This window comes from Pangasianodon hypophthalmus, chromosome 7, assembly GCF_027358585.1.
Source record: "Pangasianodon hypophthalmus isolate fPanHyp1 chromosome 7, fPanHyp1.pri, whole genome shotgun sequence".
Lineage (NCBI taxonomy): Eukaryota > Metazoa > Chordata > Actinopteri > Siluriformes > Pangasiidae > Pangasianodon > Pangasianodon hypophthalmus.
Genome location: NC_069716.1, coordinates 23274694 through 23290474, shown reverse-complemented (window position 1 = coordinate 23290474; position 15781 = coordinate 23274694). Strand labels below are relative to the sequence as shown.

General features: G+C 38.5%; 3 protein-coding genes across 9 annotated transcripts in view; 2 read left to right on the top strand and 1 right to left on the bottom strand.

Annotated features, from left to right (window-relative positions):
• edc3 (enhancer of mRNA decapping 3 homolog (S. cerevisiae)) overlaps window positions 1–112 on the bottom strand; it is a 7589-nt gene extending 7477 nt beyond the window's left edge. The window contains exon 1 of the mRNA XM_026918073.3: window positions 1–112. This exon is cut by the window's left edge and continues 51 nt beyond it. The gene's annotated coding sequence lies outside the window, so the exon portion shown is untranslated.
• Window positions 113–340: 228 nt separating this feature from the next.
• Window positions 341–4967, top strand: kxd1 (KxDL motif containing 1). Of its 7 annotated transcripts, none has more exons than XM_034305969.2 (6): window positions 341–519; window positions 1068–1124; window positions 2536–2631; window positions 2718–2870; window positions 2979–3025; window positions 4229–4967. In XM_034305969.2, exons 2-6 carry the CDS (start codon window positions 1096–1098, stop codon window positions 4471–4473), a joined length of 570 nt encoding a protein of 189 aa, XP_034161860.1. In that variant the 5' UTR covers window positions 341–519; window positions 1068–1095; the 3' UTR covers window positions 4474–4967. The 7 variants fall into 7 exon arrangements, with proteins under 7 accessions (XP_034161860.1, XP_053091589.1, XP_026773877.2 ...); XM_053235614.1 differs by having other exon boundaries at window positions 2531–2631; XM_026918076.3 differs by lacking the exon at window positions 1068–1124.
• A 1142-nt stretch (window positions 4968–6109) lies between these two features.
• ergic2 (ERGIC and golgi 2) lies at window positions 6110–15611 on the top strand. Its single transcript, XM_026918309.3, has 14 exons — window positions 6110–6288; window positions 6608–6740; window positions 6985–7093; window positions 7232–7278; window positions 7563–7630; window positions 7714–7754; window positions 9443–9544; window positions 9699–9794; window positions 11125–11180; window positions 11458–11556; window positions 11764–11861; window positions 13646–13808; window positions 13896–13975; window positions 14218–15611. Exons 2-14 carry the CDS (start codon window positions 6635–6637, stop codon window positions 14281–14283), a joined length of 1131 nt encoding a protein of 376 aa, XP_026774110.1. The 5' UTR covers window positions 6110–6288; window positions 6608–6634; the 3' UTR covers window positions 14284–15611.
• The last annotated feature ends 170 nt before the right edge of the window (window positions 15612–15781 follow it).

The window sequence follows — 15781 nt, the reverse complement described above, 5'->3', positions numbered from 1 at the left end:
ACGTTTCAATATAACTGAGCAGTGCAGCTCTTTCTTTCTTTCTCTTTCTCTCTCTCTCTCTCTCTCTCTCTCACTCTCTCTCTGAACTTCTTCTCACACGCCGCTGAGGGTCAACATGAAGCGCTGTGTGTGCACTAAACCCACTACCGCCACCTGCTGTTAGGGAGAAAAACAAAAGGCGGAAATACCGGAACAAAACATATATTATCGACTTTATATTCCGAATGACATACACATTCTCAATATATATTCAGTCATGATACTAAAAGTCCATTTCAACTCCCAAAAAAAGAAAAAACACAGCTAATTTTTTGATAAATAGGATTGTTAAGAGTCTCCGGTAGTGACACGCAGGTCACGTGACTGCTTGACAACAACAACGCTAAGACTGCGTCCACTGATAGACTTATTTACGTTTCACAGCGTTGGCGGTTATCTTTATAAGCAGTTGCATATTATGAAGATTTTTGACATTTGAATATTTCTGTCAACGCTTGGTTTTGTTAAGAAGCGTGCCAGGTAATAGTCGTGTTTTGTATATAGCTAGCTAGCTTCCTTGCTAATTAGTTCACTGTAGCTAGTGATATTGCTGAGCATCTGTCAGATTTACTACAGAGAGGTTTACTGTGCTCTGATGGAGCAGTTGTGAAGATTTTGGCATGTGTGCTTCTTAGATAAGTAACAAATTCGCACACAAAGTAAGTTTGCAGTTTTGTGCATATAGAACTTGCACATTAGTATATTTTAGTTCTAATATTGCAATAAGACTTCTCAGCATGTAGCACACTGCAGCTGGTTGTACAGCTTTATTTTATATAGAAATACTTAATTGCACATCATATTGGAATTTTATATATATATATAATGTGTGTGTGTGTGTATATATATATATATGTGCTTATTTATTTTTAAATCAAAACACTGGACACTAATGTCTAAAGGTGTCTATCATAGGAAATGTTTTGAATCATGTTCTGAATTTTTTCTGCAGTTTTGTTGTTTTAAGGAGATCACTTCCTTATATCACAAGTTAGGACCTGGTGTCTGTGATTTGCTCTTGTCTGTAGGGGATGCTGTAGGTTTTTCTAATGAAGAATGTTGTTTCTGGAAGTTAAGCCATTGAGGTGAGTCTGTGGCTGTAGCTCAGGTAGAGATGGTTGGAGCTGTTGAGCTGAACCTGATGACAGAACCCAGAATATTGTGAAAGGAGAGTCAAAGTGCGATCTGTTCAGTACCTCTGGGCAGGGACGGGTGGTATAAATGTGCTAGCAGGGATATTTGTGTTTGTTTTTGGCACCCACATCAGATTATTTGCTGTTAACAAGTGTCTTAAATGTTTCATTTGAGCTGAGATGTTTCAGCCTGCTTCAGTGATGCAGCTGACGTCATTAGCAGTGATTAAGGCACAGTCGTGGGTGTAACGAATGCAAACGAGGTGGATTGTTTATTCATTTACTTATTTAATCAACCTTTTTTCCTCCCTCAGACGCCTGTAGAGGAGAAACTAAAAGTAGACAGACTAAGTTCACATGTTCCCATCAAAGTACAAATCACACAAAAGGACAGACAGCAGAACTGAAAGTTTAGGTTTTTTTTTTTTAGGTTTGAATGGAAGGATTACAACCTTTCAGGTTTTCAGAGGAAAACAGATTAGGAACACTTATTAAAAAATTAGAAATCACAAATGTAGCTCCTTATTTGCTTTTAAATACATGTGTGTTTGTGTGTGTGTGTGTGTGTGTGTGGAAGTAATAGTTTGTGCCACCTCATTATTATTATTATGCTAATCGATGACACATGTGATATAATGCATTGCTCAACCATAATAGTTTCATTGTTGAGCTATTGAGAGATATTACAATTTGATCAGCCTTCACTGCCTACGAAGTGAAGATCGTCCAGGAGAACACAATTTAAGGGCAGTCCAAGTGCATTAATGTATTAGCGCCTTTTACAGTACATCCTTTGATATGTTCTTAGTTGAATTACAACTTAACTTACATTTAAGAATGGATGTAATTATTCAGGTTAGCTAATTCCTTTTCTTAATATAACATATGACAGCTTATATATTTATGATGTTTTTTGACTTGATTAAAGGTGCGTTATGTATGATTGGTCTTTTTTTTTTTTTTTTTTTTTTTTTTTTTTTGAAGATGAGGTCTCTGACAGTTGGTGGGTTTGGCATTCCCACCCATCTTCAGGAAGCTTTGCCCCCAGGATCTTAGATGGCCCATATAGTGTCTGTAAAATGACTGACCGGAGGGGCATTCAAACACAAACAAGCATTCCAAGCAATGGGTTTTCTCAGGGACTTAAACAATAAAAAAAATTGAAATTTTTTTTAACTATTAAAGAATAATAAAATATATTATAAAGAATAATAAAAGATAAAGGACTAGATATTCACTCCTCTACTGATTAGGAACATACATTCCCAAGAGCTCATATGTTAGAACACATTTCATGTTATAAAGATGTGTTGACTCAGTGGTATTAGCTAAGGAAGACCTTCCTGCTTGTTTTAAAGTGCAGAATGGATCCGACTGCTTCTGGAATCTTCTGCAGCAGGATGCTGAGCATGGTCAACTCCGAGGACGTAAACGCAATCATCCAGGCCCAGAGACACATGTGAGTTCCTTTCAAATCATCACATTTTCCTACAGCTTACCATGAAGAGGCAGTAATTCTAAACACTTGTGTAACTCACTGTCAAGGCTGGATCGCTTCGAAAAGACCAACGAGATGCTCATTAACTTTAATGGCTTGTCCAATGTGCGGTTGCAGCAGATGAACGACCGCTTTCTGCTCCACACTCGCACTTTAATTGAAATGAAGAAGGACTTGGACAGCGTTTTTCGCCGAATAAGGTGCTGTGGGCATAAGTTATTATCTTTTGCTTGGCATAAGATGGAGATATGAGGGATAGTTTTTATGTGAACAGACTAATTGAATGTAAATTATTGAATCTTTTTCAGGACATTAAAAGGCAAGATTGCTAAGCAGTATCCAGAGGCCTTTAGCAGTGAGTTTTACTTCACTTTTTCTTATCATTATATTAAAGTACCCCTCAAAATGTCATTTTAAACCAGTAAAAATAATCGAAGTAGAATAATACATTGATATACTATTTTGCATAATGTCAGAGAAACTACTAAAGTGGCCTAGAAACTTCTTTGCATTTTCTCCTTACAAGAAATACTAGGATTTATGAATATACATGAATATGCAAATTCCTCCATTCCATCTTTGAAACACCTGCATGTCCTCATGCCATCTCAAATAGCTAGCTGGCTAATTAGCAGCTAATAAACTAGCTTAAATACAGTACTGAACAAAAGTCTTAGGCACCCTAATTTTTTTTGTACAAACTTTGTTATAGATTTTTATTTTATCACTTCTACATTATCGAGTCAGTACAAAAACATTTTAGATTTCCAAATATTAGTTTTCCAGCACAAAATTAATGTTTGTATGTCAGTAGAGAAAACTGCATATCACGTAAGAGACCACTTGTCAGACAAAAAACATAACGAAGGCTGCTGGGTTTTGCTGCAGAAATAAGAAGCGAGTGTGACAGTCAAAGTCTCCAGAAGAACTGTGGCTGCTCAGTAACACCTACAGCTCATTTCTTTATAAAACTGCACAAATTGTAACAAAGTCTACTATTTTTTTTTTTTTTTAAAGTGAAGGATCATCACACCAAATATTGACTTTGTTTCATTTATTACTGTTTACTGCTCTTTACAGTATTTTTTAAATGTATAAACATTTAATTTCATTATTGTTGAGCATCTTTGCTCTACAGCATTTCTTTGCATGTGCCTGAGACTTTTGCACAGTACTATATGTGACGAGGTGGAGTGTGATTTCAGTATCTGAGGTTCTGTGACTAAAGGTTTCAAGTTACTATATTCTCTAATAAACTGCATATCAGAAATTTTTGGTTCAAGGCTGTTCAACATTTTGTGACATAAAAATCTGAGCTCATATGCAACACTGCTGAATCAGTTTGTTTATAAAGATACTGAGAAAGTCTGAGGTTAAATGTGAGGTCAGGGCTTTGATAACAAATCAAAATCTTTTCCTAAGTTCAGTGCTTTTTTTTTTATTCATGCAGTAAAGCACTGAATGTTGCTCTATAGTGATTTTTTGCTTTTCACATATTGTACATCTTTTTTAATTTTTCCAGTTTTTGCTCAGCTCCGATCTTTTTATTCATCCACAGACATTCGTGAGGCTTCCAGTCTGGAGGATGATGACGATGACTTTGACCCTGTTCCCCCCAGTGTAGCCACCACCACTGCTATGTCTGAACAGAGCACTGAATCTTGTGACACAAGCCCCGACGTTATCTCGCCAACCATCAGCCGCTGTTCTGAGCTTTCTCAGGAGAATCCAGACACTCCGACCTCGAACAGCCCTGAGAGGGTAGTGCTGCTGGATGAGGGCCCAGATTCAATCAATATCTAGAGAATCTACAGATTTTGTTTGGACATGTTGCTAAAGATTTGGAATAGCCTTGTGCTTCGCGTTTATTAGCCTGAGCGTGTGAGACGTAACACTTCTTCTCAAGTCCAGTCACGTTAACATAGTACTCCTAGATGTTATCCAGAGCTAAAATATGCTGTAAGTGCATTTGCCAAATATGTTTTTTAGTCAAAATGAACAGGTTTTGAAGTAAATGAAACCTTTGTCATTTTTTTCTTTTTCTTTTTTAGGAATTATTGTTATATATACAGTATGTTTTATTATTTCAAACTAAGAGTTTCATGATAGATTAAAGTAATATGTCTTGGCCAATAATGCTCAACATTCTTTTAATCTCTAACTCATGTTGGTTTGATACACATTATGTTTTAAGTATTGCTTCTTTAACTGATGTGAAATGTATCCACTTATTTTAGCGTCTGTAAAAATTGGACAGGCTGGGCCATTTAAAATAAATATGAACATGTGGAAAGACAGGTTTGATATCTCATTGTAAACACAATTATCACATTTTTTGTGTGTGCTTGATTAACACAAAAAAATATAACTTGTATTTGTGTTATGTGTTCTAGTCAAACACGGTTGACACTGTGTTGCTTTTTTAACCAAAAATCCTAATTCCATTAATGTTATGTTTACTCATGATCATAACCAGGTTATCCATCTCTCCAGCAACCCTACAGTAAATGTGGTAATGTCTATCAATTGTGGTGGTATTTTGCATCATTGTCTATATTCTTTGTTTATTTACACTTATATAAATAGTAAAAAAAAAAACATCCATGTTATTTTTTTCATTTCATTTTGAATGACTAATGTGAATCGAGAGAATCGCAAAATCATTTGCAAGTACAAACGATTTGAAACATTTTTTAGTTTACCCACCAAAACAAGCACATTATGTGTATCTAAGTATTTGACCCTTAGCATGTGAGCCAAATATTAAGTTTCAGGTGTGAGTAAATAGACCTATTTTCACTATTTTGACCATTTGACTTGCATGTAGTTATAAGGTGCACCAACTATCCTGTCTAATAAAGTGGTCAGTAAATGTACATAGTCTTTAAAAACCTTACACTACACTACACACTGCTATGCTGAGAATAGTTCACCACCCAAATCTTTGTTTGGTGTGCAACCCAGGATTCTCACACACAGTATGCTCATACTGACCATCCCGTCAACACATTTAGTACAGTTTGACTTCATAATATACAGTTGTAACATACAGTTGTAAACTGTATATTATGATTTATAATCCAGTGTCGCTGAGAAGAAGATGGGTTCCATTTTGAGTCCTCAAAGATTCCTCCTCATGATGTCTCAGGGAGTTTTTCCTTGCCATTCTCACTTCTGGCTTGTTCATTAGGGATCTAAATCTACATCTGGATTTCTATAAAGCTTCTTTGAAACAGTATCTATTGTCTAAATGCGCTATAAAATGCAAATAAAAAAACTAATTATACACAGGAACCATGTATAGCCCTGCTGAGACTGCTGTTTCGAACAGTGAATCAAAGGAATCAAAACTCGCAAAGATTCGGTTCACTGAACCGGGTGTCTCGAAGGAATCGACTCACTAAAAGTCAGGCGTCGAGGAAGTACAACAACTCCCATGATGCAACAGCAAGGCATCGTCACGACTCCACTTCAGCCTCAAAGCCCCAGCGGGTCCATCTGATACAACATTGTTCACTTTCACTCCGTTTACATGTTTACTAACCCCGGTTTCACAGGGGGAATGTTTCGATTCAGAACAGTGAATCAACGATGATTGTTTAACAGAACAGTTTACAGGTAGGTGCATTTAAAGCTAGCTAGCTTTACTAGCGTGTGAAATTACAGGTGTTCGCTAGCGATAGCTGGGCATTCCGACGCTTGTTTAGCTTCGGGTCTAAATTGGGGGGGGGGGGGGGTTTAACAATTCCTTTTTTTAGTTTTCTTTGTTCCGGTTGTCAGGCTGACAGTTTGGAAATAGCTCCAGCATGGCTGTTAAGGAGAAGCTAACAAAAGTCGCTAGCTGGAGTTAAGGGATAGTAATGCGCGCTAGCTGCTAATGTTGTGGTTATATACAGTATACAGATGTGCTGGTATTTAACTGATCAATTCCTCACAGGTTCAGGAGTGGTTTGTTGCTCCAAAGATGCGGAGACTGTCTCGAAAGAAAGCTCTAAATTTAGTAAAGGAGCTGGATGCTTTCCCTAAGGTTCCTGAGAGTTATGTGGAAACAACAGCCAGTGGTGGAACCGGTGAGTTTTCATCCCCTTTCTCACCCCATTCATTTCCTCCACAGGTTCCCCCAAGCCTGGTCCTGGTCCTGATCCTGATCCTGATCCTGAAGGACCACTGGATGTGTTAGAGCAGGGAAACCACTAAAATGTGCAGGACAGTGGGTTCTCCAGGACCAGGCTTGGGGGAACCTGTGATTTAATCACACACTGACACATTGGTCCACTAGTACCATTAGGTGAAAGTTGCTTTTCTTGTCCTCAGTGTCTGTGATCGCCTTCACTGCCATGGCACTGCTGGCCTTCTTTGAGTTTTTTGTCTATCGGGACACGTGGATGAAGTATGAATATGAAGTGGATACGGATTTTTCTAGGTAATATATATATTATTTTCCATTAATGCATAATAAATACTGTATAAAACTGTGTTGTCTGTATGCAATCTAATAATGTTAGTTAATGAGATTGACAGATCAAGAGGCTTGACTTCTCTTTTTATTCCTCTCTTACAGTAAATTAAGAATAAATATAGATATTACAGTCGCCATGAGGTGTCAGTGTGAGTATATTTATTTTTTGTATGCACTTGCCATTAAAAAGGTCACATGACAAAAAATGTGCAAACAGACTGACTGATGCTAAACATATTTAATGAAATAGATGTGTTTAGTTTGAATAGCAGATCCATTTTCCCAGAACTGGCCAAAGGATTTGCTGTCAAGGAATCACATTGACATTTTGCTGAATACGCTGTTAGAGTGCTTTGTGTGATTTGATTACACGTTCTGGGAAACTGTTCTGTCTCGTTCATTCCATAGTGTGAAATTGTCTTTATCTGTCTAGTTGTGGGTGCAGATGTGTTGGACCTGGCTGAAACTATGGTAGCATCTGATGGATTGAAGTATGAACCTGTGAGTATGAACACTAGAGACCCAGCTGGTGTAAATAATGCCTTACATCATTGTTTCTAACATGTTTTTTGGCTCTTTTTCAGGTTGTGTTTGAGCTGTCTCCTCAACAGAGACTATGGCATAGGTAAATTAATCACACTGTCTCGCTGTAATAACTGATTTTATTCTTCTATCTGAGTAATAAGTATATGTTGGTTGTCTAAATGCCACACCTGTGTAGTTTTGAACCAGAACTGCAGGTCATGTTTACATGTACAGATTAAGAGTAACTTTAAAATTTAGGGTAACTTTAAAATGTCCAATTTTGGCAATAATTTGACCTATGCATCTACTTGCACTTCTGATAATGGAAAAACTCCAAGTCTGCATAAGTCAATCGGTAATCACACTTGTTTCCAAATATATTACCAGCCTGCAAATAAATTTGTCAAAGAAGGACGTGATGTCGAGTTCAAATTTCTAGCCTTTGTTGAGTGGAGTGAATTTAGTGGCAGATATTTATTTGGTTGTTTATCTTAAAGAAGAACATAGGTTCTTGGTTGCCGTTAAGCTGATTGGAGTAAGTCGATGGTGTTTGTTGCTTCTGGGGCAGCACTTCTCTTTCTGGTTATGTTTGTGCACATGAGCAGTACAGAAAATTAAAGCCACCAGATTACTACTATTTATACCACAGCACTGCTGAATTCTCAATTCTGATTGGTCAGAAGGTGTTAATTTCCTATAACAGCAGCTCTGATGTTAGTGCTGGTTATAATATCTGTTGTAACAACATACATCGGGATTTGTGTCTAAATGGTCTGCGTTCTACGTATGTTGTTGTTGTCGTCGTTGTTCTTTCAGCTGCTCCCGTTAGGGGTTGCCACAGCAGATCATTGGTCTGCATATTTGATTTAGCACTGTTTTAATGCCGGATGCCCTTCCTGACGCAACCCTCCCCCATTTTATCCGGGCTTGGGACCGCCACTGGGAGTGCAGTGTCACTGCTGTTGTCAACCCCAGTGGCTGGTGTCTGTTCCCCTGGCCGGGAATCGAACCCGGGCCACGGCGGTGAGACCACTGGTGGCCTAAACACTAGTCCTCCAGGGACCCGGGCTGCAATCTACATATAAGGATTAAAAATGTATTTAATTGTTGATATGGTGAAGTTTATATAACATCTACTGAAGGAGTTTCTGGTGTCACCTCTTTGTAACAGGACAGAGGACTTTACGCTTTGCAGGTTCTTAGTAACATGACAAGTTGTGTTTTGTCTTTATTAAATTCACGAGAGAGTAAAAACAGAGGCTGGTGAAGGAATGACTGTTTATAACTGTTATAAGCAATAACAGGAACTAAATTGTTTCTCGGATGTTCAACAGCATTAAACATAGGTATAAATGAATAAAACGTATGATGTGACATACTTCAATTAATAAAAAAAAATGTATTGTTGGGAAATTGCTGTGATATAAGAGGGAGAAAACACTTTGGGACATTCGGGTTACTGGAACATCATCAACTTTTTGGGTAAGAGTAACTCTGCTTCACTTCAGACTGCATCACACTACCCTGTCGTTGATTATTTTCCTATAACACAACACTCAGAAGTGTTTTATTCTTTACATATACTCTACAAATAAATATTATCCTAAAATCCAGGTGATAAGATATTAGCTTGTGGGGTTTACTTCACCACAAGAATATGAATTTACATGAATAGCCAGGTAAGGATCATATTATAGGTGTGCATGCAAACTCAGCTCTGAACAGTTGTTCATTCTTGCACTTTAGCAATGAAGCCTGTTTTTATTTTCATGCTTTTTTTCCCCCCAGGACACTCCTGCTGATTCAGAACAGGCTGCGTGAGGAGCACTCCCTCCAGGACATCCTCTTTAAAAACGTGATGAGAGGAGCCCCCACTGCTCTACCCCCAAGGTCAGTCCTCATCTCCTCGCAGTCTGTTTTCTTAACGCATTCTTCGTGCAGCATCAGATCTGGAAACAAACATGCTGGTGAATGTTGAGAAGATTGTTATCATGCTGTCTCAGGAGTGCAGTTAATCAGTGTCCTATTGCTTTTCTCTCCTCAGAGAGGACAGCCCCACACAGCCACTCGACGCGTGCAGAATACACGGACATCTCTACGTTAATAAAGTGGCTGGAAACTTCCACATCACGGTCGGCAAGTATGCATTCCCCCCACCATGACCCCTGCATTTATTGTTAAACTCTCTTGTAATTTGGTGTAGTCATATGCTACTTATTGACCATCTTGTCATTACACAAGAATAATTATATAAAGAATTCTGCGTGGAAAAAAGTCTTTAAGGTCCTGTCATGCAGCCAGTTTGAATTTATGAACTTTGTTCAGGAAAAAGAAATACTGTTCAAATAACCAAGTGTAAAAGTTTGCGTCAATAACCAAGTTTCCATCATATCATGATTTCCATCATTGATATCATGATTATTTTTTAGGAACGTGTTGACAGTGATTCACTTCATGTGTTATTGAATCAAATAGTAATATCCAGTATGCATTATGGTCACTACTGCTTCGGTGAATAAATAAATAAATATACACTATATGGCTAAAGGTATGTGGATGCCATACACTGTATTACACCCATATGTGGGCCTTCCCTAAACTTTTGCCACAAAGTTTGAGGCACACGATTGTTTAGAATGCATGCTTTAGAATTACGATTTCCCTTCAGTGGAACTAAGAGACCCAAACCTGTTCCAGCATGACAATGCCCCTGTGCACAAAGCGAGCTCCATGAAGACAAGGTCTGCCAAGGTTGGAGTGGAAGAACTCAAGTGTCCTGCACAGATCCCTCACCTCAACCCCACTGAACACTTTTGGGATGAACTGGAACACTGACTGCACCCCAGACCTCCTCACCCAACATCAGGGCCTGACCTCACTAATGCTCTTGTGGCTGAATGAGCACAAATCCCCACAGCCACGCTCCAAAATCTAGTGGAAAGCCTTCCTAGAAGAGTGAAGATTATTATAACAGCAAAGGGGAGCTAAATCTGGATTGGGATGTTTAACAATCACATGGGTATGATGGTCAGGTGTCCGTATACTTTCGACCATATAGTGTGTATTGATGAAGAAGGATGAATGCAATATTGTCAGTTATTATTTTTGACTGGGATTTTGCACTTTAGGCCCTTTACCACTGCAAGAATTTTTCAGGCATTGTGAAAAGGTTATATGATCCTTGGCCAAAAAATGTAGTTTCTGTTGAACTGTTGCTGTTGAGCTTGCTGTGCTGAACATAGCTGATTGGTCAAATGCAAGCTTCACAGACTGAACAGTGCTCTTACTCACCATGTGTTTCACTAACAAATCCTAAAAAATAGCACACACACAACCTCAATGAAAATGTGTCTATGCTGAGCAGACCACTAGCTACAACATCCTGCTTTTGCATTCAGATCAGACTACATCTGCAATGCAATATGTACATTAGCTTTTCTTTTCACATGAGTGTGTATTCTCTATTTCAGGGCCATTCCACATCCAAGAGGCCATGCTCACTTAGCTGCACTAGTCAGCCATGAAAGTAAGTTTTCCCTTACAGTTAATTATGTTACAAGAAATTAGTCACAGGAAAGATCCAGAACTGACATGGCACCAGTGTTTTAGCTATGTGTAAATTTGCTATGGAAATTTTGCTTCTGTTTACATTAAAGTAAAACTAGGAGCTTGCAAGTGATCTAAAGATAAGAGAGCACTAAAAGGTCATTTATTTCCTTTGAAAATTTGTTATGCAAACCCATCCTCTTGGCAGTGTAGAGCTTTGCTGCAGTCTTACAAGCAGTGTTCCTATCAATCCACAGCTTACAACTTCTCCCACCGAATAGACCACTTGTCCTTCGGTGAGGAAATCCCAGGCATTCTGAACCCGCTGGACGGCACAGAGAAAGTGTGCACAGATCGTAAGTGGCCTGCCAAACAGGTTTTCCAGCACAGCAGACATGTGAACCTGGCGCATACCAGGAAATCATATTACTTAGCATTATACTTACTTACTAATTTCTTGTGTTATGTTAATAGCATAAAAGATCTGTTTATAATTTCATATGTTTTTTCCTTCTTCCCAATATTTTGTCTGTTTATTCCTTTTCAATCCAATGTTCTGCCAGATAATCAGATGTTTCAGTACTTCATCACCATTGTACCGACTAAACTGGAGACCTACAAAGTGACAGCTGATACGCATCAGTACTCTGTTACAGAACGGGTAGGTTCATGAAAATAAATGGTATTTGTGCTTAGAAACCTGTAACTGCATTTTTATCTTTAAAATGCAAATAAAGCAGAACTTTTAAAGCAGTGACACAGTTCTTAAAAACCTAAAAAAAAGTAAGAAAACAAGCGGCCCTTATTTCCAGACGGAAACACTGAATTATGGAAATTCAGTACATGAATTGAGATTCTCATCAACTTAATACAGAGCATAAAGATTTTAAATCCAATGACCTTTAAACATTTGCCTAAAAAATAGCGAGAGTGAACGGGGAAAGAGTCCTGAAAAGGTGTGGCATGTTTTCACATGGAAAGGGGCAAGAACCTGTTGCAGAACTAGTGACAAAGGTATTTGACGTTTCTGCTTACAACTGGCTTTACCTGTCACTAAACAGTGATACGTAGGATTGTAGTCCAGTTTAAACCATCTAAATACACAGCAGTCTGCTTGGCCTGCAAGAAAAATGACACTAGCTATATTAAATCTGATTTAATCTAGAAAAGTGTGTCTTACGTGGTGAGATATTAGAAAATGAAGTTCTAAAAGTTCTAAACTAAGCCTGTATTTAGACAGCAGAGCACATCTTTTTCTTAAATCTGATTTTTTTTTTTTTTAGACGAAGTAAGCAAAATATGTTTGTCCAGATCTTAGTCACGTTTGCTTGCTTGTCCACACTGGTTGCCATAACAGCAGCACAGATGTGTGTCTGAGGAGTATGGGAAAGTCAAAATTTAGAAAGTTGAATGATTGGAAAACAGATTTAAAAAAAAAAAGTATCAGATTTGTGTTTTACACCATCTACAGAGCCACACTCTATAGTTTTCCATGACCTGCCTTCAGCTCTGCTTTTTTTCACCACTTTGTTGTTTAATTTTTATTTTTCCCTAATTTGTTTTTGGATAATTCCCACCGTCCAGCCAGCTCTACCCTATCACACGGCAGCTACCATCCAAGGAGGGCGAAGGCTATGACCTGCTTCCTTCGAGGCACGTGAAGCCATCTTTTCACATCTTTTCAAACAGCTGTTCTTGCAACGTCGGGGGGCAGTGTGACAGCGCTATCCACCCACTTCAGCATGCATGAGCTCACAGATGCCCATGATTGGCTAGTGTCACTTTGATTGATGGGGGAGTACGCCACCCCTCCCTCCCTGAGAGCAAGGCCAGTTTTGCTTTGTTGGACTCCTGGCCACAGATGGTTGTGGTATCATCAGGATTCTGACTTGTGATCTCCGGATGATGGCTCAATTGTTCTTGTTGCAAATATCTGATGTCGAGAAGTGTGTGCACTGAGCAAGCACCTCAGGACCACGAACAAAAAGCACAGCCGTTATTCCTGGTAGTTCTATGCAATGCATTACGACTAAGCTAAATAAGAGATTTGTTTTTTAATACCTAGGCATGGTCTTTTATTCATTATAGGGATATTATGCTTATTTCTGTCAAAAAGGAAGGCATTGTCTTGGTTTTGGATGTTAGAGATTTATTCTGATATGTCTGAATTGCTTTTTAGGGCTTTCAGCATTTTTGTGTCTGTCATTTTGTAAAGTAAATTAGATTGGTTAGAAAGTAAAATGGCTTAGTGATGGAAGACAAATGTGAGTCCTGTGGCTGGTATTTATCCAATAATAGCTGGAACTACAAAAAAGAATCATTATAAAGCACTAGATAAAACAGCACCTGACTTACATCATTCTGCTTTATTTTCTTCCCAGATGTATGTCATATATTGTATGTATCAGTTTAGATCTACTGAATCTTTTGGTTGTGTTGTTGCAGGAGCGGGTGATTAACCATGCAGCAGGAAGTCATGGCGTATCGGGAATTTTTATGAAGTATGACCTCAGCTCGCTCATGGTCCGAGTAACAGAACAGCACATGCCGCTGTGGCAGTTCCTCGTGCGTCTGTGTGGCATCATCGGAGGCATTTTCTCTACAACAGGTACAATAAATGTACTTGATGGCTGTGTTTTATACAAAGAATAATACCTTACAGTGTATGAGTACTTTTTTTTTTTTTTTCCCCTAGGCATGCTGCACAATCTGGTTGGCTTCTTTGTAGATATTATCTGCTGTCGCTTTAAACTTGGAGTCTATAAGCCCAAACAGGTGCGCTTTTTTTTTTTTTATATAGTGATCTACTTTCACAAAGTTTTCATCTCAGTAACTTGAGGTATAATAACTGTACAGCCTAATATCTGTTGACAACTTCACATTTTCAAACATTATTTTTACTTCTACCACAGTGCAATTGAACCAGTTTAACACTGTTAAAGTTGTGTTGAAGCAGTACAGTAGACTACTTCAAACCCTGAAGATGAGTTGTACTTTAATCGTCTGTGTTGTGGTAGGTCAGTGATGTGGATGGCCATGCAAACAGCCGAACACCTCTACTCTCAGAGAACGGTGGACTCTAGCAGCTCAGTGTTGGTTCCCCTGTACACGAGGACCTTCTCCACCTGAGACACAAGCACACCACGGGACTAAACTACCAAGCAGCTCACCAAAGCTGTTATTATTGACTTCTCTGGCAATGTGGTATTGTGAAGGGCCGCCTGCTCCAAGCACATAACTGTAACTCAGGCTGTTAACAAAAGTATTGATTGTTTGCTTTCATTACCAACAGGACACTTCAGCATTTCTGTCATTCTGATAACAGTGTCGATCATCTATACTCTATTTCTACACTCAGCATCTTAGGGAGACGTTACGTTCTGAGAACCTGTTTTTTATTTGATTAGTAGTTATTGTGCTTGTGACAGGCAGCGATTTCATTTTGAAACCAGCCTGAGAGTTTAAACATCATGTTTTAGAATGATTTATCTTTTGTCCAGCCATCACTGCAGTATCATCCACTTTTTACCCAAATTCTTTTGACATACTTTTTTTTTGTATAATAGCAATGCCCCTTGAGATGTGACTCTTATATCATTAGCCATAACCGATAAATTATGACTTGGAAAATAAGTGGGGTAATTTAAAAATAAATTCAGTGAATCAGGAAAATCTGTAAGATGCAATGAATCAGAGCAGTATTATGATTTATGTGGCAGTCACATCGTGTTCAGCTGTGACTGATTAGATGTGTGTGGGTATGGTTATGTAGTTTGTTTTGGATTTGTTTTTAGCAATTGGGCACTTTCCTCAGGATGAAGCCACTGAATCATATTTCTGAGAGATAATTTGTGAGTGCAGACCAAAATAAATGATATGAAGAGAGTGACTGTGGGACTGTAAAAAGGGGAGAACTCTGAGAACTTGAATTCTGGGTGGTTTCTGCTTTGTGGTAGTCAGGTGAAGAGTATTTGTGTAGCACTAGATGTTGTCGAGTAGTGGGTGGGAGGCTGGGGAGAATTCTCACGATGAGAGATTGAGCTGGGGATGTATAGGAAGATAACTTCATAACTCCATTTTGTGGTATGGATATTAGCTATAGCAGGGGATCCCATGTCGAAGGAATTTGTTTTATCAGCAGTTAGCTGAGTGAAATGTTTTAGACAAATAAACATCACAGAAGTGTGATGGTAATAAATTTTCCATTGATGCATATTTTAAACAACAGTTATTAAAAGATGTTGACTGCTATATCACCCTCATGCATATTCCTCACCCATTCTGTTTATTCTAAACCAGAAGGGTTTGATTAAGAATGTAATTTGTACACATCTGATGGACCGTCTGTGCTTGTGTTGGTTTGAGTCCTTTGACCTGATGCAAGTCTTGATAAAATCTTGCTTTCTTGTTTTCTCAGTCTCCTATTTCTGGGAAATGCACTACACACTTGACTGATATTACTCTATTAGGTATAAACATTCTCACCCTCTTCACATAAAGTATAAGACTCAGACACTTTATTGCCAAGTATGATGAACATACTGGGAGTTCTTCAGCTATGCTGTGACAGCCAACATGTAA